This window comes from Amborella trichopoda, chromosome 3, assembly GCF_054954075.1.
Source record: "Amborella trichopoda isolate Santa Cruz 75 chromosome 3, AtrichopodaSantaCruz75HAP2 v2.0, whole genome shotgun sequence".
Classification (NCBI taxonomy): domain Eukaryota; kingdom Viridiplantae; phylum Streptophyta; class Magnoliopsida; order Amborellales; family Amborellaceae; genus Amborella; species Amborella trichopoda.
Window position 1 is genome coordinate 54,720,067 of NC_142338.1, and position 24,089 is coordinate 54,744,155.

Here is a 24,089-nt window from a genome sequence, read left to right on the forward strand (position 1 = left end):
ATGCACAAATAATGTTTATTGAATTTCATGATGCTACTACCTCTTATCATTGCCACCAAAATGGTCCACTCACAAAACGGCAAAGCTATTAATCATACCCCATTACTAAAACTCTATAGTTTCCCTATGGAACACAGAAAAAACAAAAGAAACGAGAGGACGGGATAAAAGATACTAGGTGTTTGTAAATATCATTAAGCCACAATTGTAAAGGAGGAGAAATAGGGTTTTAGGAGATAAGAGAGATCCCTTGCGCCATGATACTATCAGCTAAGACTTGGTTAGCTGCCTCAGAGGGGTGGAAACTATCCCAAAACACATATCCAGTGGCATTTGAACAGGTGCCTGGTGATCTTGCATTGCATAGTAAAGATGTCTCTATGGTCCCTGTTCCACAACATGCCCTCCTTGCCTCGAAGAATCCTGAGAAGATGAAACATTTCATTTTTTTTTTAATTTTTTTTATTTTTCTTTAAAATGGATAGATTATAGAGAAGTTGGAAATATTTAGAACTTCGAATTTGTTCATGGTCAGTTTCTCTTTTTTTTTTTTAATGGAATTATGATATGGGGTTTGACTTGAGATGTTTAAAATCCAAATCTCCTTTTCTCTAATCTTTTTGGAATGATTAAAAGCAGGCACTAGACACTAAAAGAGAATAGAAGATTAAGAATTTCCATTTTTGGAATTTATATTACTTATCTCTGGTTGTAGAGAGATCTCCACCATCCATTAATTTGGAAAGACTATCATAAATGATGAGGAAAGGGACCTTCCCCCCTGGATCCAACGTTGGAACCAGTTCCTAGTCTTGTCCATTCAAGAAGCAACACTACCCCAAAGTTGTTTATTACCCCTGGAAAAGGATTTCTACGAAAACAAAAACATTTCTCCTCAGGGATCGAGGATATGTCGCTGCACCTTCCACCCTTATAAATGAGGAATAAATGCCTGCCTTGACCAAATAGCACAAATGTTTCCTTAAACGCAATGTACCTAAAGTAATAATATGCAATGACAGAAATAGATGTGCCAAATGCAAAACCATAGCTTAGCTATCAAGAACGGATCCTACTTAGCGGGTTCGACCAGTGAGACCTTAGGCCAGTTTGGTCTGAAGTAAAAAATCTAGTTTGGTGAAAAATTAAGCAAAGTCTATTACTTGTCTACCTTTGATAGGTCGGACAGCTTGATTTTGACTTATTTTGATCGGTTAAACAAATTTATATTTTAAATTATTATTTTAAATTTTTTTAAAAAAATCATGTCTCACCTGTTAGACGAACAGGTAATCAAAATAGATGTTCAAGCTAGACTTCAATCCTTGCTTTTCAAATCAAAATGTAAAAAATTTAATACAAGGGTTCTTAAGAGATCTCATTGAAGGTTTGTGAATTTTCACAAAAGTTTTTGAATAGGAAATGCAAAAAAACTTACCACTATTGGTAGGATTCTTGGCAAGATCATAAAGAGGCTTGTAAATGTCGAAAATGACCATCTTAAGGCCAGGGAGCTTCTTTAACAAAGCTTGGGCAGCTGAATTAAGCTTCCTATTGAAAGCAAGTGCATCAGTGTTGAGCCTTCCAACGCATTGATTGCTCCCCATGCCAAATAGGGTTATTGAGGCAGGCAGGCACCCTACTGGGGGCAGAGATGTAGTCCCTATTCTCTTCGCCCCTAAGCTGTATATTTCCTGCCATAAATTTAACATAACATGACGGGGTCCACAAAAGTTATGTTGCTTAATTAGAAAACATAAGATAGGATTTGTGTTCTGATAATTCTATTAAGAATATAATCTACTATATGGGCCCTATTGAAATTTATTGAAGCCAAAAGTGTTAGGTGTTTGGCCAAGAGAGTGGCACATGAGGCCCCTATTCGTAATGAGTTTATGAGAAGATACTATTGACTAGACCAACCTCAATGAAATTTGTGAAAGTGATCTAATTTTTTTATTTATGCAACATAGTGGAAATAAATTTGAGTGAAGTTTGCATAATTCATCAACTTTAATCGATCAAAATAAGGTGTGCCTCTAAAGTCTGGCTGAAAGATGTGGTTCAGGTGTTGAGAAGCCTTGCAATGGCAAACAAATTTATAGTTTACACTAATTATCAAATTTAAAGCTCCACAAATTGTATAGATCGAATAGATTTTTAATTAATAATTTTTTTGAAAATAGGTGGTCTGGATTAGGCATTACAATATATACTTTTTTTATGACCTGTGTTCTATATCGATACATGTTGAGGTCAAGACGGTCAATTTGATGGTTTTCTAGCATCGAAACACCCTTTTTCAATGTTTTTGAGGTGTACCTTACTTCAATACTACAAGGTTGAACCTTATATAAATCTGTTCTAATAAATTTTATAACAATATATTGTATAGCCATTATTTTTAGTTTTGGGTGCAAGAATTTTGAAACCGAAAGAAACTTGTGTGAAAAACTAGGCTCCTATTTAAATAGTATGGGGAAAAGATAATATAAGCTGTAACCTGGTTAACTTAGATTGAATTCGAAACTAATTGGACGTTTGGTGTTCTTGTTTGTTTGTTTATAAATAGACCTAAAACTTTTAGGATATGTGTACTTGACCAAGGAACTGTAGAAAATTATAATATGATTGAAGCCATAAACAAAATGTCATATATAATGAATGCTAGCCAGAGAATTCAACGAGATCAGGTCAGGAGGGTCACAAAATATTTTTTAATAGTATATAAGGCCCCAAATACTATGTTGCATTAAGAAAAAAACGGTTTCAATGCGGGCAGCCCGCATATTGTTAAAATGCGAGCTTGGCAATAAATATATTTTTTAAATATAATTTGATCTTAATTTTTAGAGAATATATAATATTTAATATGGAGATCATATAGTTGAAAATCAGATATAATGATTATATTAAAAAAACATTTGGAGCAGCTAGTTACAAACTTACAATTGTTTTCAGATGGACCGCTTATTTGCATGCATCGTGAAGAAGATTGCTTTATACTTGTGAATTCCGAAAAAAAGGGCAAAGCTAAAAGATGTATGTTGAGGGAAATATAAAAAGGCCAAATAAAAGGTTTAGCTAAAAGACGTATGTTGAGTGAAATATGCTAGAGATTGGATGGACCTGTACAAAATTTGTGAAGGACTGAATGAGAATATCGGAGAACTGATCTGGGTTGTAGGCTCGGTTGACTACAGGATTAATATAGTAATTTTGCACAAAGTCGCTGCTGCCTGTGCTAAGAACATAGAGAGCATCTGAGAATATGGTTTCAGCCTTTGCCTTCCCCACCATCTTAATCACCTTTGACTGGTACTCCTTGTAATACTGCATTTGCTTTGATAATGGAATTGCATGCTACATAATAGAGAGTGAGAGATTAAAATATCAACAAAACTAACATGTTTAGTGAGAGAGAGTAGAATATCAAAAAACAGTAACACATTTGCAGTAGACTATTAACCACAATAACATGTAGAGAGACAGATTAGAATTAGAACATCAACTTTAGAGATAGAGAGAGATTAAAACATCAACTTTAGAGAGAGAGAGAGTAGGACATCAACTTCCATGAGAGGGAGAGAGAGAGCATGTTTTTAAGAGTACTTACATAGAGCTGTGCAGTCCTGTCGTAGTAACCGGAAGCAGCAGAGGCGAAGTTCGCACCGATGAGGAAGTTTTTTGGAGCAGGTTGAGAACCAAGATATGGAGGTGGGTATGAAGTAAAACCCAATGTATCGGCTGTAAACAGCAAGAAAATAAGCCCATAATCACAACTCATACGTTTACCCTATAAACACTCAAATATATATATATATATATAGAGAGAGAGAGACCAGTGATATCTGTGGCGAGCTTGCCATTACAGAACCTCCCAGTAGGAGAATGGTCGACAAAGTCGCGGCCATAAGGGGGGAAATTGGCCTTCACGAGAGTGTAGAGACCATTGTTATTCCCACAATCAGCAGTTGAGTCTCCAAATATCATCATAGCTGGCACCAATGGCTGGCCATGCCCCAAAGAGAGCCCCCAAAATATGAAACCCACCAGTCCTATGAACCACTCCATCTCTCTCTAAAACTAACTCTCAAGACTGGCTTCTGATAATTAACAAGTGTGAATAAGTACCACCTCTCTCTCTCTAGATGGCTAGGTGTTGGAAGGTGGAGGTGTGCTCTGGGCGGGGGCAGATGGGGGTGCATTTAAGGACGAGAGTTGGGGTTTCTATGCGGTTAAAGGCTCCATAACTGTGGAGACTGATGGCCCTTGAAACCTGCAAATTTTCAGCTAAACAACGTGTTCTGCACCTCTTAAAAGTTTAGGGCTTCGGGTCGAAACCGTTCTCATGACCTAAAAGCGTGTGGTGGTTCGGGAACATCACCTGAAAAAAGAGCTGAATTTCAGAGAGAGAGAGAGAGAGAGAGAGAGAGAGAGAGAGAGGGTTTGTTGATTGCATCGTGATCAGAGTGGTGCTTTGATGAAGTAAAAGATGTGTAACTAAGAAGTGTTAAGAATCTCAAACAAAACAAAACTAAGCTGTGTTTAGTGTTAAGTAGGGCTGGGGTAGCACCCCAAACTCTACTCACCACTTTGCATTGTGATCAGATTGAGTTTTTGATGCTTGGATTTGACTATCCAAAATTTAGACGGTGTCCGTACAATCTTAAAACATGTTTTTTCAAGCATTTACTTAGTGTGCTATCAATTTATTTTTTATTTTTACTTTTATTGGAAGTTAGTTGCTAGGTTGAAGTGATTAAATATATATTATATTTATATATTAAATGAGTAATGATCTTATGAGACCTTCCCACACCCATATGTGTAGGATCTCAAATGATCACCATTAAATTTAACACAGATCTCTAGAAAAGTTATCACATGGGTGTGGGACTTGACTTTTCTAAAGATCTATGTCAAATTTAATGGTGATCCTTGGGGTCCAACACACATGATCACCATTAAATTTGATACAGATCTCTAGAAAGTTATTACATAAGTGTGAGACTTGAGTAATTATCCTATGAGATCCTCCTACACCTATGTGTGTAAGACCCCAAATGATCACCATTAAATTTGACATAGATCTCTAGAAAAGTTATCACATGGGTTGTGGGAGAGAGAGAAGGTACTTAAAGAAACTGTCACATTCCAAAATCTATAAAGAGAGTACTTACTTTCATATTTCATAACCCATATTCCATTCATGGCATTGTTGTGTTTTTTTTTTTTTTTTTGAGAAACTTTGTGGGTTGTAGAGAGAGAATACTTGGGAAAACTCTCATATTTCAGAACCCATATTCCATTCAACACAACAACATGTCCATAACATCACAAAATACATACAAAGACAAAATTTGCAAACAAAATTTCTATAATAAATAAGACTATTTTACAGACGTTCTATTTAAAGTAAACAATAATAGACAAAAATTACAAGCAATGAAAATAATTACAAATTTTTATTCTACTTCACAATATTAGTGAGTTTTCCACATAAAATATTATTTTTTGTTATAAAAAAAATTATTTTTTATGTTTTTCTATCTAAAAAAAAGTGTGTTTTCATTAGATAGTCAATGCTTTTCAATCGCAATAGTGACACATAGCAGCCTCTATAGAATGTTATTTAATGTAAAATTTCTTATTTCAATCTCTATGGAAATTTGTTTTGACTAGCTTTATTAGGCTGTGATTCTATTACAACATAAATAAGGTGTTTTTTTCAATGGATTGATTTGTGGAACATATATGGATGGGTTTAGTTTGTATAGCTTTGTTATATTTTTATTTTTTACTAATTTTGTGTTTGCATTATATAGTTTTGTCATGCTTTACCTGATTTTGGATTTCTTTCAGATAATGGTTCCCTGTCATGCTTTATGGTTTTGTTATATTAGTTTAATTTCATTAAATTTGGTGTTTTCATTGTACAGTTTCGTCATGTTTTTACTTGATTTTAAATTTCCAATATGCAAAGTCATTAGAAAGAAGTGCTTCTTTTTTGCGTTTGTTGTTTTTGTTTTAGATAAACTTTATGGCTTGGAGAGAGAGAGAGTATTTAAGGAAACTTTCATATTCCATAACCCATACAGAGAGTATTTAGGGAAACTTTCATATTTCATGACCCATATTTCATTTATGGCATTGTTGTTATTTATTTATTTATTTTAAGAAACTCTATGGGTTGTTTTTTATTTTTTGATAAAATTCATATAATTTTATTCAAGAGCTAAACATAAATTACATCATTAGAGACTAAAATCTCAGAAAGAGAAGTATCGTTTTAGCTAGACTATAAGCAAAACATTAGCCTCCCGATAAACGTGGACGAAGGAAAGAAAAAAAAGATTGGGACAAGTCCAAAATCTGGAACAAAATAGAACGCAATTCCGAAGGTACCTTCATCTCCCCCTTGCACCAATTGATAACATTGAGGGATTCTCTTTCAATAATACAAGTAGAACCTAAAAACCGGTCGCTAAGTAATTCTAGGCTGAAGAAGAGCCAGAAATTCACCGTGATTTACAGTTTTCTAACCCAAAGGACCTGAATAAGAAAAAAAATATGTCCTTCCCAATCCCTCAAAACTCCTCTAGAACCTGGATTACCAAGCGAGCTCCCATCAAAATTAAGTTTCAAAACACCTCTTAATAGAGCGGTCCATCTATCTTTGGGCCTACATTTCCAATAACCCAGTTGGAAAAGATTGTATAGATTTCTCATAACATCAACTTTCATAATATCTCTCCCCAGCTTTGTGATAGACAAAAACATCCAAATAAAATGGAGAATACAATCCAAAATTCTATTTATCGGTAAACAATTACCGTCAAACATTATTTTATTTATGTTCTTCCACACCTCCCATAAAATTACACCTCTTGCTATTTGTGAAATCACCGTACCAGTTTAAGGTAAAGAAGAGAGAGATAATGCTCCAATAATTCCTATAACATCTTGAGGTAAGATCAACACTGCTTTAACCTGAGCAAAAAACCAACTCCATATACTACTAGTAAAAGGGCAATATAGATAAAGATGAGCACCTGATTCAACATCCTTTTTAAATAACAAACATATATTAGGCAGAATTTTCCCTCTTTTAATGAGATTATCTATAGTAAATACCTTGTTTTGAACCGCCAACCACAAAAAAGCTTGGATCTTAAGAGGAAGCGGTCACTTCCAAATAGCAGCAATTTCAGGCATTGACCATCTCCATCGATCATGAAATAATAGATGGTACGTAGATTTGACCAAATAGACACAATCTTTTGCAATATCCCAGACCACCTCATCTTCCTCATTAAGGGGTAAATACACCTCATTTAGTGCTGATAACAAACCACCAAACTCCGGGATAAGCTCATCGGGAATTCTATTATAAGGTAAACTGATCTTCCACTCAATCTGATCCCCCTTCCTCTCAAAGAGATCCAAAATCAACACATTGGGATTACCCGCCCTATTGAAAATCAAAGGAAACTCATATTTTAACGGAGAGTTATCTAACCACTTATGGTGCCAAAAGGAGATAGTACTTTAATTACCAATTGTCCATTTGATATGTCTTACCTGAGTAAATAGATCTTCAGCAATGTGACATCCTTTTGCTACCAAGCTTGCCTCCAACCCACATACTTGAACCTATCATCACCATACTTCGAGCTTATCAGTTTATACCAAAGCTGGTCTTTAAAATTTAAACTTCTCCACCATCATTTACAGAGTAAAGTTTGAATAACCAACTTGATTTTCCTAATCCCCAAACCCCGTCCCCTTTTGGTGTACACACCCTATCCTATCTAAAAAGATGAAAATTTTTTGAGTCCCTTAAATAACCCCAAAGGAAGTTCCTTATAAGCAATTCAATCTTTCTAGCCACCGAAGAGGGAACTTGAAGAATTGACATCTGATAATTGAGAGATTAGCAATACATGCTTTAATCAAAGTGATCCTACTACCCAAAAAAAGATATTTGTATTTCCACAGATCAAGTTTAATTTGAATCTGCTGGATCACTTTATCCCACACTGCCACAGGTAATTAACCATCTGAAATAGGCATACCAAGATACATAATTGGGAAGTGGTCCACCTTAGAACCCAACGCCTCTACATAATTGGGAAGTAGAGAGAGAATTCTTGGGGAAACTCTCATATTTCATAAACCATATTCCATTTGTTGCAACAACATGTCCACAACATAAAAAAGCACACACAAATACAAAATTTGAAAAAAAAATTTCTACAATAAAAATAAAAAATGAAATACAATCGATCAATTGTTTACCCTACCGCTGCTAAGAAATTGTCCTCTACCACTAGTGTTGCTGCTTTCAAGAATGCAATAAGCTTCATTTTTGAGAGAAGGAGAGAGATTTAAGAAATTGTATTCTACCACTACTATTGGTGCTTTCCAGTATGCAATGAGCTTCTTTTGAGAGAGAGAGAGAGAGAGTGAGAGAGAGATTGGCAACTTCAAGATTCCTTAAGGGGCTCAATGGTTATGCAAAACTGAGGTGCATCTTGGCAATAACGGGTTAAACTTGATTCATGATTAGTAATTGTTCTCTACCACTACTGCTACTACGTTTAAGTATGTAATGAGCTTGTTTTGAGACAGATAGAGAGATTGACAGCTCAAAGATTCCTTGAAGGGCTCAATAGTTACGCAAAGCCGTGATGCATCTTGGCATTCACAGGTCAAACTTGATCCACGATCAGTCAATTGTTTCTCTTTGTATTCATTGTGAGAATTTGCAGAGATATCTCATTTCATTTCTATTTTTTTAATGGACTATGAAGGGATTGGTTGTTAGATTCACTATGAAGGGGCCATATCTTCTAAAATTGTATGATGTGTCTACCTTATACTATGAAGGAATTACTTCCAGACGATGTCATTTTGTTTTGAACATCTTCCCAATTGGAGGAAATCAAGAAGCCCAACATATTATCTCCAAAGCCCTTGCTCTATATCTTCTTGATCACGAGAACCAATTACTAATCTATAATAGTCCATGCATGCAACCATATATTCATTTTTATGTAGTGTAATATTTATGTGCGATAATAATTGCCATATTTGTCACATACACTCAGTATATGTTTAAAATTTGTAGTGATATTACATGATAAGAAATAGATCATAACTCTAAAAACTACTCCCATCTTATTTGTTGTATGAATTGCTAAATTAGTTTTCGATACATATTCAAAAATTTATGGTAACTATATAATAATAGGAAATGGGTCGTAACCCTAGAACCACTCAATTCGTAAGAATTCTTTGAACAAAAAGATGAACGTAGAGAGTCACGTATTCTCATCTAAGAGTGATGGAAAAGGCTTATCAACATATGCAATATAAACAGTCTCAAAATTCAGAAACTAATACTTCACAAGACGTTTATACACCAATAACAAATACTATTCCTTCACCATCAAACCAATTCTCCAATGACAAAAAAATTTTCCACTCAAAGAGAAGAGATCCTCATGTAATATGGACAATGACGATGGTACAAACTTAAAATCATTGTTGTTCTATACAAATTTTTCTCACGTATTTTTTCCAAAAGAAAATTGTAACAAATTATAAATTTTTGTTACTTTTTCTTTTTAGTTATAACTACTTCTCTATATTATTGTAGTTAAGAATTTCTTATTATTAAGGGGTGATGCATGATTAATCAAATTTTGTTATTAATAGATCTCTTTGAAATATTTAGTTAATAAGTTACAAGTAATTGTATATATGCAACACACGTATTTCAACTAGTATAATATAATAGTTACTAATATATATTATCTAATGTTATATAATATAGTATAATACAAAATAGAAAATAATATATTATTTCTATAAAATGTTATTTATATAATATTACTAATAATAGCGAATAGTGATCACTAATGGACAAAAAAAGTTTGGAGAGTTTAGGTTCTTAGGCTCCAATAAAATTTCAACATTCCCATTTTAAAAGAGAAATGGAACTTTGTTGTAACATTTGGGTTCTTTTTATTGTAACAGTTGTTGTGCAGTCAAACACGGAAGTGCTACAATATTCGGGAATGTTATCTTTTTTAACTCAAAACGTTCGTGCAAATAAACGCGCCCCTAAATTGTCATTCTGGCATGAAGTGATCATTTCTCGAAGCAAAACAAGTGGGGTTGGGGAAAGGTTTATTATACAAGGGTGAGGCCGCACACCTTAAAAATTCCCCATAAGAGGTTGTTCCGATGCTAAAAAATTGTCAAATCGATCATCTCGATCTCATGATACAAGGACACGAAAAAATATGGATTTCAAGTCTTGAAAATAGTGTATCTTGTAATTTATTTTTTAGACCGTCAATTTTCAAATTTTGAAATAATGCATCTTGTAATGAAACAACATTTTTTGACACTATTTAATGGTAAACCTCACTTTGGCTGTTTGGAGCCTCAACATTATATAAACCACACCCTTTAGAAAATGGACATTAACAAATATGTTAAGGATATCATGCCTAAATTATAAGGAAAAGTATATATTGAGACCAATTACCTTTTGTACAAGGCCATTATAATTATCTTGACCATTGGATATGAAATTGGGTGGCTGTATTTATTCTATTAACCAAGCTTAAAGTTCAAAAGCAATTTTTTCAAACCTTATGATATACCCAAGCTATCAAATTTCATGCTGAATGATTTTAAGTAAGAAAAAAGTTTATAAAGAGCCGAAACAATTAAAATAACACATTGGCGTGAATGTCCATTTTCTCAACTCCCCGAACCCGGTATAATGGGCCTCTTCAAAAGAGGCCGTGCCCGGCCACCAATCTAGCTCATTATTTCTTATTTTTTTGTTTATACTTTGGGATTATTATATACTATGAGAAAATGGACGTTAACAATGTATCAAGGAACAGTTCCCACGCCAGTGTGTAAATTGCAGACATAAAAAATCAGAAATAATGAACTAGTTTGGTGGCCGGGCATGGCCATTCAAAAGAGGCCCATTATGCTGGGTTCGGGTTTGGGCCTAGCTAAAAAAGCTCGGGCTGCACCGAGACATACATGGCATGGCCTTAATCTAGCCTAATGACAATTCTACGTGGGCAGAACTGTCCCATGTATAAGGGTGGCCTGGACTGGCCAAGTTGGTCTGACCCTAAAAGTCTAGGGCCTGGGCCACAAAATGTGGCTAGAGAGTAAGGTCAAGGCCATAACTAGGCCGGCCTGGCCTTCATTTTTCTTTAATTTTCCTTTCATTTTTTTTTTCCATTTTTTCTAGCCTGGCCGAGCTTTGAGAGATTAGGGTGCTCAAGGTGGGGCCTGTGCCGGCTCTAAAGGGATTAGGACCGAGCCAGGGCCAACCCGACCCGACCCATTGTCAGCACTCCCTATACATAGAGGTGCAATAGGCCGGACTTGGAGGCAGCACCGGGGTCTAGTTGCCAATGGGCAGCCCTAATTGGGCCAAAAAGGCCCTGGCCGAAGCCCGGACCAGGCCCGAACCTTTGTATAGGCAAGCCCAGTAATACCCTGTTGCCTAGCCATGGCCAGGCCCTTAAAAACACATTTTGTGGCCCAAGCCCTAGTTTTTGAGGGTCGGGATGACCGGAAAGGCCAACCAGCCCGTTGCCACCCTTACCTACACGGTTGGCCTAAGCAAATGCATGAGCCCATGCCCCAAGCTCAGGCCTAACGTTGCTCAATTATAGATAGGTTTGAGCCTCGCCTATTGCTAACCCTAATGGAAATTGAATTCGGTTTAGTGCCAACCCATGTTGGAAAAAACAGGTGATCTAACCAGTAACAGCCCGGTTAGATTAGAACCGGTTTGAGCGGTTTTGGTGATCAATGGTATTTAAAAATAAAAAAATAAAAAAAGTGTATATAAAATCCCAAAAATAATGAATTTGGTTTGTAATACGTTTTTTAACATTGGTTACATCACGGTAAGGATTAGAAATTGTTTCGGTCATTAAAACTTGTTTTTATATTTTTAAAAAAAATTTAAATATACCCTTAGATACGAATGGATTATTTAAAATCCATTTTTTCATTAATTTTCGAATGTGTTTTGTTTGAGAGCAATGATATGAGACCCTCAAATGTCCATGTGAGTAGGACCTTAAAGAATCATAATTAAATTTTGATACAGGTCTTTAGAAAATCCTTTCACCCAAGTCTCGTACCCATATTATAATTTTTTTAGAGATTTGTTTTAAAATTTAATAATGATTTTTTTGGATCTTACTCACGTGGGTGTGGAAGAGTCTCGTAGTGTCATTTTTTTTTTTTAATCATTATTTATATGTTTTTTATATTTTAATAGATATTTTTTTATATACTTTTTTGTTTTTTTTAGTGATTTTCTAACTGCACGCGTCTTGTTCGATTAGAAGGGCTCAATCGACCGGTTTACCAATTATACAGCTTCGGTGCCGATGCCCGGTTAACAGTTCCTGATCGATTTTGCTAAGACCGGAACCAAGCAGCGGGAATCTCTCTCTCTCTCTCTCTCTCTCTCTCTAAAATCAATTTTTTTTGCTGCTACCAAGTAGCGGGTAAACACTCTGCTCCTCGTTCTCGAAGTCTCTCTCTGTCAAGGAGTAGGCGCCAAGTAGCGGGGATCTCTCTCTCTCTCTAAGCATTTTTTGGTGCTACTAAGTAGCGGGAAAACACTCTTCTCGTCGTTCTCGAAGTCTCTGTAGGAGCAGGGTTTCGTTTGGCAAGCATACTTGTTTTTCTTTAGTGAGGGAGGAGCAGGGGCAAGCATACTTCTTTTTCCTTAGTGAAGGAGGTAGCAGCCTCGGAGCATTCCAGCCATGAGTACCATGAAGTTCTGCCGCGAATGGTATCTCTCTCTCTTTCCCCTGCATTCTCATTGTCCATTTCTTAACAGTGAGCTATGTTCTTCCCATGGTTTTTGCAGCAACAACATCCTCTATCCTAAGGAAGACCAGGAGCATAAGCAGCTCCTCTATGCTTGCCGCAACTGCGATCATCAGGTCTCTTTCTCTTCTTTCCTTCCCTTCTATTTTTTCAGCTAGGTTATGAAGATTGATCAATTATTTCCCTTTTCCTCGTCTTCTCTCATTCGTTATTCTTGTCTATTCAAAATCCATTTCCTTAATCCAAAAATTGCCTGTACTTGGAATTAGTGTTTGTATGCAGAACTCATCAAGTCATCCATCCATTTTTTCTCTCCTTCATTCTTTTCATTTTCTCTCTCCTACATTTTTCCCTTTCTCTCTCCATTCTTCTCCTTTTCTTTTATTTAATTGTTATTTCTTCCTTTTATTTATTTTTACTAGTTTATCACAGAGTGAATAATCATTTTCCCTTACCCTCGATTTGTTTAATTTTTTCTTCCTATTTGAGAGCCATTTACCCTAATCCCAAAAGCTGTTTAAATTTTGATGAGATATATGTATGACCCATTTCAGGAGGTTGCAGATAATTATTGTGTGTATAGGAATGAGATTCATCACTCAGTTGGTGAGCGGACACAAGTGTTGCAAGATGTAGCTGCTGATCCTACTCTGCCTCGCACTAAAACTGTTCGATGTACAGTTTGCAACCATGGGGAGGCTGTATTTTTTCAGGTCAGGAATGTTTTACCAAAATTGTTAAATTGGGGCACCTACAAAAGAAGACCCATCAATTCACAGCTATTTCAATCTAATCTAATACAATTTCTATGAATTTTATAAATGCAGTGGTTTCATGTTCACTTTTCCTTTCTAGATGTTTGGCATGCGATGGTTGTTTGAGCTAATCTATATGGTTTTTTCCCTGGTTAGATTTTAATGTCAAATAAAAGGATTATTTTTGCTTTATGTGTGGCTTGTGTTCTGCTTTTGTATGGTAAATTACAAAATGTATATAAGGATATCATAAGATGAATGCCTATCGATTTAAGAGGGAGAAAAATTTCTTCTTTGGCATTTCTTTATTTTTGTGCCTTTCACACAAAAGAAAATAGTCCCTTGTTAACATGGCTTGCTGTGATGTTTCTATTCCTTCTACTTCCTTTAAGGGCTAATACATCTCCATCAAAGTTAAGATTGCATTTCGCTTTTTAAAAGATTTTCCATATTATTGTGCTCATGTTTCATTAGATATATGTAAGGTGCCATTGCAGAACAACCTTGGTGTTTTCCCTCTTCTGATAGGAAGCCCTCTTTCGTAGTGATCATGCTTATATCCAGAGATTGAAGATGGAACAAAGGCTTACCAATAAAAGAAAAAAAAAAGAAAAAAAAAAGAACATTGATTAATAGCTTCTCAATTGAACTTAACTAGTGGTATTCCAAGTTGAGTGATATTCTTTTCCAAGTTGTCGCGTAACGAAATTTTAATTCCTCTAAGGCTGAGGACCCTGGTCCCTACCTTCCACATCCCAATTTAGAAGCATGGATTCACACCCATCTCTGAGTTACCTCAACTACTTTTGTGGTTTGGACTCTCTCGCTTCCTTCTAGCTCCCAGTGTTGGATGATAACAAGGTCCTCACTTCTCAATGTTTTTATTGGGAGAGATATATCTGCAGACATGAATTTGTATTAGCCACCAAATTATGAGTATCCTATTGTTTGTGTTAAAACTAGCACCATGTGATTGAATTTATCCAATACAGTTGAAAATGAACCAGCATCACTCCAACAAGCTCAAGCTATTTATTTATTATTTTTATTTGTTAATTGTGGGAATGGAGGGTGGGTAGTTATGTTGACCATTGATGCCTCACCCCCATTCCCTAACGAGGTCAATCTTTTTATTTCAATATCAAGGTGACCCTCTTCCTAGTCTTATATACCAACAGTTTTGTTGGAATTTATCTGTCAATCATACTTGTGTAGTTGTGTGGTATATTTCTCTGTCAGTTTGTGTACATTCCTTCTTGCTTATATTCGTCACATTTAAGAGAATCCTTAGTATATGAGGGGTGGTAGCTCTAACGAATATCCTATTATTGCCAGTGCATCCTTTCATTATGATTCCTTATGTAAATGTTAATCGGGGGGTCATTGACACATGAAATCTTGGTGTTCTATATTTCGGGTGTTGATTTGGTTCTTGGTGCATCAAAACAACCTTTCTTGCCTGCTCCTTTGTGGAAGAAGCAATTTGTTAGGATGAATGGCCTCTATTTCCATTGAAATTATTTGTTAGTCATCTATCTCCTAGATATTATTATCTTTTTACCTCATCATGTGGTACTTTACTCTGATAATCATTTTGCAAAATATATGATGATAAAGCTAGGTTTTCACGTCTGAATTAAAGACACAGATTTGAACATCCACACTTGTGTGCATGTGGATTAAGTGAACTTTGCTCTTTCTCCTGGAATCATTGATGGTAGTCATTTTTAATATTGTTGTTACCATTTTTTCTCTGTTTACTCTAAAAATGATTGAAGTATTTCAAATCCATTAAACCTGTTGGATTCCATTACAAGGTCATGCTAAGATTTTGTGTCCAAGCATTAAAAAGGCATTCTGTAACCATGAGTCATGGACTTGGGAGTGCTCTGTAAAAGGCTAGTAAATATCATTGATTGGGTGGTGATTCCTGTGAGGCTTTGAATGTGAGGGTCAAAGGGAAGGACATAAGGTAGATGACCCATTCAGTTATGAAAATTTTGCCAATTAATTATGCTTTCTGAGAGGTCTTCGTGAGCACAAGTTTGATTGGTGTTGGTGACACAAGGAGAAACGATATTTATGGGTGCAGTCCATTGGCAGTTGTCTCCAATTTGGAAGGTGGATCCACTTATCTTAGTTTTTCAGCTGAAGGCAGAGAGAATCCTTTTAGCATATTAGGCTTGTTAAATAATTTTGATGTGAAAAAGGAGGGATGCATGGGTCCATCATCCCTTTATAATATTTCAATGGAACCTTGATTTTTGTGCATGTCTTTACATGCATTTGGTTTTAAATGTGTATCATGAGGGATTTGCCTCTGCTAATGTTCGAAAATTTGGCCGCCCAACCGCCTAGGCGAAAAAAATTTAAAAATCGCCTAGGCATAGTCTGGTAGCGGGCATTATGCGTTTTTGCTTTTGGGCGCCCGCATAGGCGGTCAAGGCGCCTCCTAGGCTCTATTCTCTGGGTGTCTTAGGTGCCGCCGCGTGACAACTTGTTGGCGGCAGAAAAAAACCCTCGAGTGAGGGCAAATATGTAATTTTCCCCCTAAAAAGGGGCAAAAAGTTTTAGGGGGTATTCTGAGCCCCCAATAGAAAATCCGTAGCCTTTAGGGTGAGAAAAATCTCCCAAAAACCACTCTTTTGTGATTTATCAAAAGATTTATTGATTTTTTCTCACTTGGACGATGAAATTGAGCATATATCTTATTCTTTTTTGTATACTTGATTCCTTTTTTGTACAATGTGTCTTATTTTGATATTCTATTTCTTTTGTTTTAGTTTATTTGATAAATAATCGATTATGTAATATCTTAATGGGTTAAGTCTTATGTGAAAGTGAAACTAAAGTCTTATATATTCAGTTATTCATTTAAGTCTTATTGTAAAGTAGTAGTTAGTGTCTTATGTTTGGGGTGGGGGGAGGTGGGGAGGGGGGGTGGGAGGGGGGGGAGTTTGATTTTGGTGAGGGCACCCCGTCCCTGGGCGCCAGCCTAGGCGGCCAGGCACCCAAACGGCCTAGGCACCCGAATCTGTTTTTTTAAACATTGGCCTCTGCATATTGGTTTCTATCTCCATACTTGAGAAGATTATCTCGTAGAATACTAGGGAATCCTTAATGTACAATTTACGAATAAACTAGGCAGTGGTAGACTGGAAGGAGGGAAGTAAATTGAAGAGATTGGTCTTGGCCAAATGGATGAAGATAAAAAAACAGAGTTGAAGAATAGTTGGAGACTGTTTAATGGATGGAGGAGGGTTGGGAGGGAATGTGGTACAATGATATCAACGACATACGATGAGCATATGCAAAAAGGGTTTAATACGGGTTTTATTCTGGGGTGTCAAAATTATTTGTTTTCAGTTGTATAATGCAGATTAAAACTCGCTGAGCCCAGATCTGAAGTCCAGTATTAAATATTCTTTATGAATTATGGTTTGGGGCATATGAGGATCTATTCATGAAGATTGGAGGCCCTAATTCAAACTGGACACATCTTTGGAAAGATTGACTTCGAAAACGATATTTTTTTTCATTTTAAATTCATATAAATTGATTTATTTTGGAAAATATCACTAAATGCAGTTGTATTTCTTTAATCATGTATTTTTGTAGCAATCTTTCAAAAAATCAGTAATAAATAATGTGTGTTTGTGTGTCTATATACCCATATGAGATTTTTACATTTGTATAGATGTGGGAATTACTTGTTGGATTTTTTTTTCCTTAACATGTTTATATGCATTTCATCATTTTTTTTAATCTTGTATATGATTGTTATGCTTGCTTGATGAATTTTTTTTTTCTAAATTTTCCTTTCTTTTCCTTTTTTGGGAAATTTTCTTTATCATTTTGGATTTCGCTGCGTCGATCTTACCAGGCCATGCCTAGTTCCTGGAGCAAGTCCATGGTTTAAAAAACTGATATGTGCATCGTACATATTTCATACATATTTATAGTTGCATATTAGTGTGCAAAAATTTATAGGACATGCATTACACATGAACATTCATATATTACCAGGCAGTACTGGTTAGCATCATGCATGTTCACATCTGAATCCAAGGACACTAACTGCTTAAAAAAAACATGCACTCATAGACCACTCTACAAACATGCGCATGTGTTTAAACGAGCACCCATGGTGAGGCAGTGTTGAGTTTTTTGCTGCCACTTCACTCCTGGTTCCACCAGCTGCTAATTTTGTTGAAAGCAAATGAATACGAGGTACACTCCTACATAGACTTCACAAGGTTCAGGAGTTATAGCGAATTTAAAATGAAGGCTTGCTTTCTTTTCTATTTGCTCCAGTGTTTTTGGAATGTGAACCTATGTACATCAGTGGAACTTCTAGCCAAGTGATGTTCTTGACGTTCCATCACCCCATATTTCTGGTGGGAGTAGCGAAAATAACATGGCAGCAAAGACCAATACTGTAGAAATATAGAATATTTGTGTAATCTTTTTATTAGTTTTTCTCTTGGTTAAGGTGTTACTCAAGAAGTTTTCAAGTACTTCATTCTTCTTCAGTCAACCTAATTAGAAAATAAACTTGTATTTCTTGAATACACATGCACACACACGCACGCACACACACACACACAAAAGGAACATATTACTGTGCAAGATGCATTCCATAACCATTTTAATGGTCTTTACTGCTTTTTACACAACCCACCGTTTCTGCCTAGACAGGTAGTTAAAAATTGTTTGTATTCATTGACCTTGTTGGCAAACACTTTTCTTTTTGACAATTCTCAAAAAGTTGTTTATAAATCCATAATATTAGAGGTCCTTCATCTTTCCTGGTAATGTGACCCTTGGTGTTAAATCATTTTGGTACATATGCAGGCAGCAGCTAGGGGAGAGGAAGGTATGACTCTCTTTTTCGTTTGCTGCAATCCGAATTGTGGACACAGGTGGAGGGACTGATGTGATAATGCTTCTATGACTTTGCAAGATTCCAACAGGTTCTACTAATATATATATTAGTAGTAGTGGTGTTCTATTTGGGTATGGTTATCCTCATGAGTATTGTAAGGAAATTGTTCCAGGTCCCCAACGGCAGCAATTTTGCATGTCTTTTTGTATTGAGTTGTGACCTTTCCAAGAATATTGATGGCTGCATGCTCACTGATAGTATGATTTTACAGCGAAATTTAAGTATGTTAAAAAATTCGCTTTTGGGTAGTGAAATTTTTATCATTTACTTTTTCTCTTCCTACATGAGACTCATGGGTTTGAACCCTGTTTTGTGGTCATCTTGAAATGACTTGAACAAGGTTGAACATGGTCCTATGGAACACTCAGTTGGTAATGACTAATGAGTTTTACTCAAATGACAAAGAATGTTTTCCTTTTGCTTATACACTTGTTTTTCTTACATTGTATGTCAGAGAGATGATTTTTCTTGAATTGTATGAGAGAGAGAGAGAGAGAGAGAGAGAGAGTGTGGTGGGCATTAGAGTCTTGCTGTTACTGAAATCTCCGTACAGATAGACGTTGCACTAGAATTCCTCGCTGCCATAAACTCTGCCTCCCTCAGATGCTCCCCTTCAGAGAAAGACCACCTCCTTGGGCAGCCCTCCTCTCTTTCTGTCACCCTTTCCCTTGCACCGAACCTTCTTTTACAACCATTCCTACCCTTTACCCATCTCTTCACCTTGTCAATCAACCTTCCCTTTCTCAAACCACTCTTTTGCCCTTCATAGGACCCAAAATCCATGTAAAACTCATTACAATTCCCCATTTCTGTGACAGGACGACATTCTAATTCATACTCACCATACTTTTGCTCTTCACACCTGGTGTCGCTCTCCTCTAGATTCATGCGTGTATGCTTTCTCTCTCCAAAATTATTCTCTCTATTTATATTCAAACCCCAATCCCTGTTGGGTTCTCCCATTACTCTTTCCTTACTCTGTTCAGATCTCAAGCAGGCATCAACCTGCCTTAAGTAGATCAGTTCTTCAACCTCAAAGCACTCTTTGGTCTGAATCTTTTCCAGTGACTCTAACAATTGCTTCTCTGCAACCACTATTGCCTCCGCGTCCTCGTCTTTTCTTTTGTTTGATGGAGAAGTGGAACCTTGAGCCAAGCTCAGTTCAATTGCTAGTTCGGCTCTCTCCTTCTGCAATTGTTGGTTTATTCTTCGCTGAACAAGTATTTCATCCTTCAACTCCTTCACCCTCTCAGAAATCTTCCTTGACTCTTCTTCTTTTCTTGAGCTCCCATCTTCTCTGGCTTGAAGAACTGCCATTCTTTCCTCAAGCTTGAGCACCTCTTCTCTGTTCTTTCGAGATCGTCTCTGCAACTCATGCTCGAGAACTTCAATCTTTGTCCTGGCTGATTCAAGCTCAGGTTCAAGCATCTGGTATTCTTTAATGAGAGCCTTGAGTCGAAGGTTATCAGCTTGCAAAGCCTCGATATTTAAACACGAAGTTGCAATTTCCTGAGTCTTGGCTTCCAAGAGCTCCATAAGCTCTTCAATGGTGCTTGAGTCCTGATCTTTGATGGCACGGTAGTCGCCCAACTCCACCTCTAGTTCATCTTCTCTCTCTCTAAGTGAAGTTACGAGAATCTGAAGGTCAACTATTTCCTGCTCCAGACTGTTATCTAGAGAGATTTGCAATGAGTTCTCAGGTTGTATTTCATATTCCAGTGAGTTTTGTGGTTGTGTCTCAAGGTTACTGGTATCTAGAGAGATTTCCAACGAGTTCTCAGGTTGTCGTTCGGTTTCCAGTGAGCATTCTGGTTGCAGGTCAGATTCTGGTGAGGAGTCCTGTTCATTGCAGTCAGAGGAAGAGGAGGCCTCTAGATCGCTGTTGCCCTCTACATTTTCTACTGAAAGCTCATGGCCATGGTGCGAGATTGTTCTTTGAATCCTGTTGCAAATGAAAGGTAAGAGTGAGAGAGCGGCAGCAATTCCAGTGATTGCTTTGATAGGGATGATGAGCTTCATCTCTCTATCTCCATTAGTTTTCTGGTCTCACAAGAGAGAGAGAGAGAGAGAGAGAGAGAGAGAGTGTGTGTGTGTGTGTTTAAACTTTGCCTGTATGAGAGGGGGGGAGAGTCTAAACTGTCTGTGTGAGAGGGGAGAGTCTAAACTCAGAGAGAGAGAGAGAGAGAGTCTAAACTGTGTCTTTGTAAGAGGGAGAGATAATCTAAACAGTGTGCCACCGAGAAGAGAGTTTATTTAGCCGAGATTTTTGGTTTTGGATTTAAAAATTGGGTTCGAAGTTTAGAAGACGTGGTTGGGAGGAAAGAGTTATTGCAACGCTTTTTACACCAGAATGATCCCTTACTTCTTTTCCCATGCTTTGCTTTGCTTGTCTTTTCGTTTTTCGGTAAATGCTTTGCTTTGCATTTCTTTCCTTCTTGGTTCCATTGCTTTGTCCTTTCTTTTTATCTCATCAATTTTTTTAATAATGCCAACACATCACTGTACCACGGCCTTACTTCTACTTGGCCTTGTGTGTTTATAGAAAATTCCCTTCCCACTTCTTCTCTTTCTTCATCAATTTCTTCTGTTTCTTTATTCATTTTGAGAGAGGGGTCATGTTTGTGCCGAATGTAGAAGGGTTTGACATTCATTTCAAACGGGATGCTAACTATTGAAGCCAGAGTAGCTAGGGTATCTGTAAATCTATTGTTTACCCTAGCCATGTGCTAAAAAGTCATTTCCTTAAAGTTTCTTATTAAGCGCCCCACCTTTTTGTGATAGGGAATCAATTTTTCTTCTCTCACTTTCCATGCCCCTTGGATCTGACTTTATCACAAGTAGGGAATCACCAATGACTCATAATACTTCGATTCGAAGTTCAATGGCATTTTGAGTCTCGTTATCATGGCTTCTTATTCCACAATTTTGTTTGTGCATTCAAAATTGAGCCTCACAGCGGTGGGCATTAAAACCCTTTCAAGGGAGCATAGGATGATACCTACACCTGCCACATATTCATTCTTAGAAATGGAGTTCCCAAGTTGGATCTTCCACATTGAAGACGTCTTCATTGGGCAAGTCAATGTTGACCGGTGTGTCGTCGAAGATCGCATGTTCTGTTAGGTGATATGCAATTGCTTGGCCCTTGACTGATTTTTGGGTGACATAGTTGATCTCGAATTAACTTAGGAGCATACACCATTTAGCTAGTCGTCTATTGAGTATTGGCTTTCCTATAATGTATTTTAGTGGGTCCATCTTTGAGATGAGCTTAATAGAATATGACAAAACATAGTGCCGTAGTGTTTTAGTCACCAATACTAGCACCAGGTAGTGTTTTTCAAGATTCGTATATTGGGTTTCGTAGTCGACCATGGTCTTACTAAGATAGTACATGGTTCGTTCTCTCCCTTGGTTGTCATACTTTCCCAACATAGCTCCCATGGTATTTTCTTTTATCGAGAGGTACAAGAACAGGGGTTTGTGAAGAACAGTTGGGCTTAGAAGCGGTGGGTTCGATTAGTACTGCTTGATTTGGTCGAACACTTCTTGACATATTTAGTCCCACACAAATGGCGTATCGTTTTTCAATAGCCGGTTGAAGGGTTCACACTTGTCCGCTAATTGCGAGATGAAGCACCTTATGGCTTGTATTTTTCCTTGTAGGCTTCAAATTTCTCTTATGTTCTTGGGAGGTGGCATATTGGTAATAGCCCTAATTTTTAACGGGTCTACCTCAATACCCCTTTGACTGATAATGAAACCTAACAATTTTCCCAAAACAACTCCGAAATAGCACTCTGTTTTCACAATGCACAATATATTTGTCATAGTTTACCCCAAACTGGTCAAGTAACCTTCTCAACCAAATCATTTCTTTTGCTGCTTCAGTTGATGATAAGACAACAATACCTTGCAACTTTTACATCCAACTGATTGCACTATCACCATCATTAAAAATATACCTAGTGGTAGACCTTCTAATATTACGACATTTTGCATAATCTACATCTACATAACCAACAAATTCCAATGATGAGTTCCCAAAACACAAGCATAATTTTTATGTCTATTTCAAATGCCGAAGGTTTCACGTAACTGCTGCCAATGTTCCCAACCTGGATTAGATATAAATATGGAAACAACTCCCACTGCATAGGCAATATCATGTCTAGGACAAACCATTACATACATCAAACTATATGAAACATTGTTCATCTTACTTTTATCTACTTCATTCATTGGACAATCTTTTTTAGACAACTTAAAATGTGCAGTTAATGGCGTAGAAACATATTTACAGTTAATCATATTAAAGCGCGCATGAACTTTAAAAATATACTCAAATTGACTTAACCAAAGCTTATATTGCTTTCTATCTCTATGGATGTATATGCCCAATATTTTATTGGCTTGTCCAAGATCCTTGGTGGCAAAATGTTTGGATATATCAAGCATCAGACACTTGATTTCATTCAGATCATTGCTAGCAACAAACATATCATCAACATCAAGCAACAAAACTGCAAAATAATCATATGCTAAACACTTGAAGTATACACAATGATCAAATTTGCATCTAGGATAACCTTCACACAACATAAAACTATAAAATTTCTTATACCATTGCCTAGATGTTTGTTTCAAACCATACATTCTCTTTTTCAACTTGTAAACCAAGTTAGGATTGATTTTGTTATCAAAACCTTCAGGTTGACACATAAAAGATCGCCATGCAAGAAGGTAGTTTAATATCAAGTTATTCTAGCTCCAAATTCAAATTAGCAACCAAAGGTAAAACAAATTTAATAGAGCTATGCTTGACAAGAAGAGCAAAATTTTATTAAAATCAAAATTTGGTTTTTTTCCATAACCTGTCACTATAAGTTTGGCCTTATATTGCAAAAGACCATTTACCTTCCATTTAAATACATATACCCACATATTCTTCAATGTTTTTTTTCTCATGTGGGAGTTCCACCAACTATCATGTGTCATTCTTATGCAAAGCATCAATCTCTTCTTCCATATTTTACTGGGGAAATTATAAATAACCCCTAAAAATAAACTTTCTCTGCAACTTACCCCCCAACAAAACTTTATTTTCTCACTTTTTACCCCAAAATATACTTTCCTAGCAAATACCCCCTAACCACAAAAAAATAATAAAAAAAAGATGAAACTACTCTCATTGACTTTTACCCACGCCTCTCTCCCCTCTTTTCCTAAACAAAATGCGGTACGACATATCCCTAAAGCGGTCCGACACTTCTGTTCATGAACAAACATGCGGTCCGACAGATCTATATGGTGGTCCAGCACATTGTGGTCCGGCACATGCGGTCCGACAGAAATATATGGCGGTTCGGCACATGTGGTCAGGCAGATCTATATGGCAGTCTGACAGATTCAAAAGGTGGTCTAATAGATAAGGAAAGCAGTCCAACGCTTTTTTTAGTTTAACAAGGTCCGACAATTGGTACATGGTA

General features: G+C 36.6%; 3 protein-coding genes across 4 annotated transcripts; 1 reads left to right on the forward strand and 2 right to left on the reverse strand.

Annotated features, from left to right (window-relative positions):
• Positions 1-14: 14 nt before the first annotated feature.
• On the reverse strand, positions 15-4,465 carry LOC18429403 (GDSL-like lipase/acylhydrolase superfamily protein). 2 transcript variants are annotated; one of them, XM_006838689.3, is made up of 5 exons: positions 3,843-4,465; positions 3,617-3,747; positions 3,130-3,363; positions 1,439-1,694; positions 15-423 (listed from the first exon to the last, which is right to left on the reverse strand). In XM_006838689.3, exons 1-5 carry the CDS (start codon positions 4,072-4,074, stop codon positions 230-232), a joined length of 1,047 nt encoding a protein of 348 aa, XP_006838752.1. In that variant the 5' UTR covers positions 4,075-4,465; the 3' UTR covers positions 15-229. The 2 variants fall into 2 exon arrangements, with proteins under 2 accessions (XP_006838752.1, XP_088717546.1); XM_088861420.1 differs by lacking the exon at positions 1,439-1,694 and having other exon boundaries at positions 3,843-4,458.
• An 8,109-nt stretch (positions 4,466-12,574) lies between these two features.
• On the forward strand, positions 12,575-18,997 carry LOC18429404 (DNA-directed RNA polymerases II, IV and V subunit 9A). Its single transcript, XM_011623271.3, has 4 exons — positions 12,575-12,862; positions 12,941-13,016; positions 13,455-13,613; positions 18,510-18,997. The coding sequence occupies exons 1-4, from the start codon at positions 12,834-12,836 to the stop codon at positions 18,588-18,590; spliced, it is 345 nt and encodes a 114-aa protein (XP_011621573.1). The 5' UTR covers positions 12,575-12,833; the 3' UTR covers positions 18,591-18,997.
• Positions 18,998-24,065, reverse strand: LOC18429405 (uncharacterized). Its single transcript, XM_088861421.1, has one exon. It carries the CDS (start codon positions 20,617-20,619, stop codon positions 19,120-19,122), a length of 1,500 nt encoding a protein of 499 aa, XP_088717547.1. The 5' UTR covers positions 20,620-24,065; the 3' UTR covers positions 18,998-19,119.
• Positions 24,066-24,089: the final 24 nt, after the last annotated feature.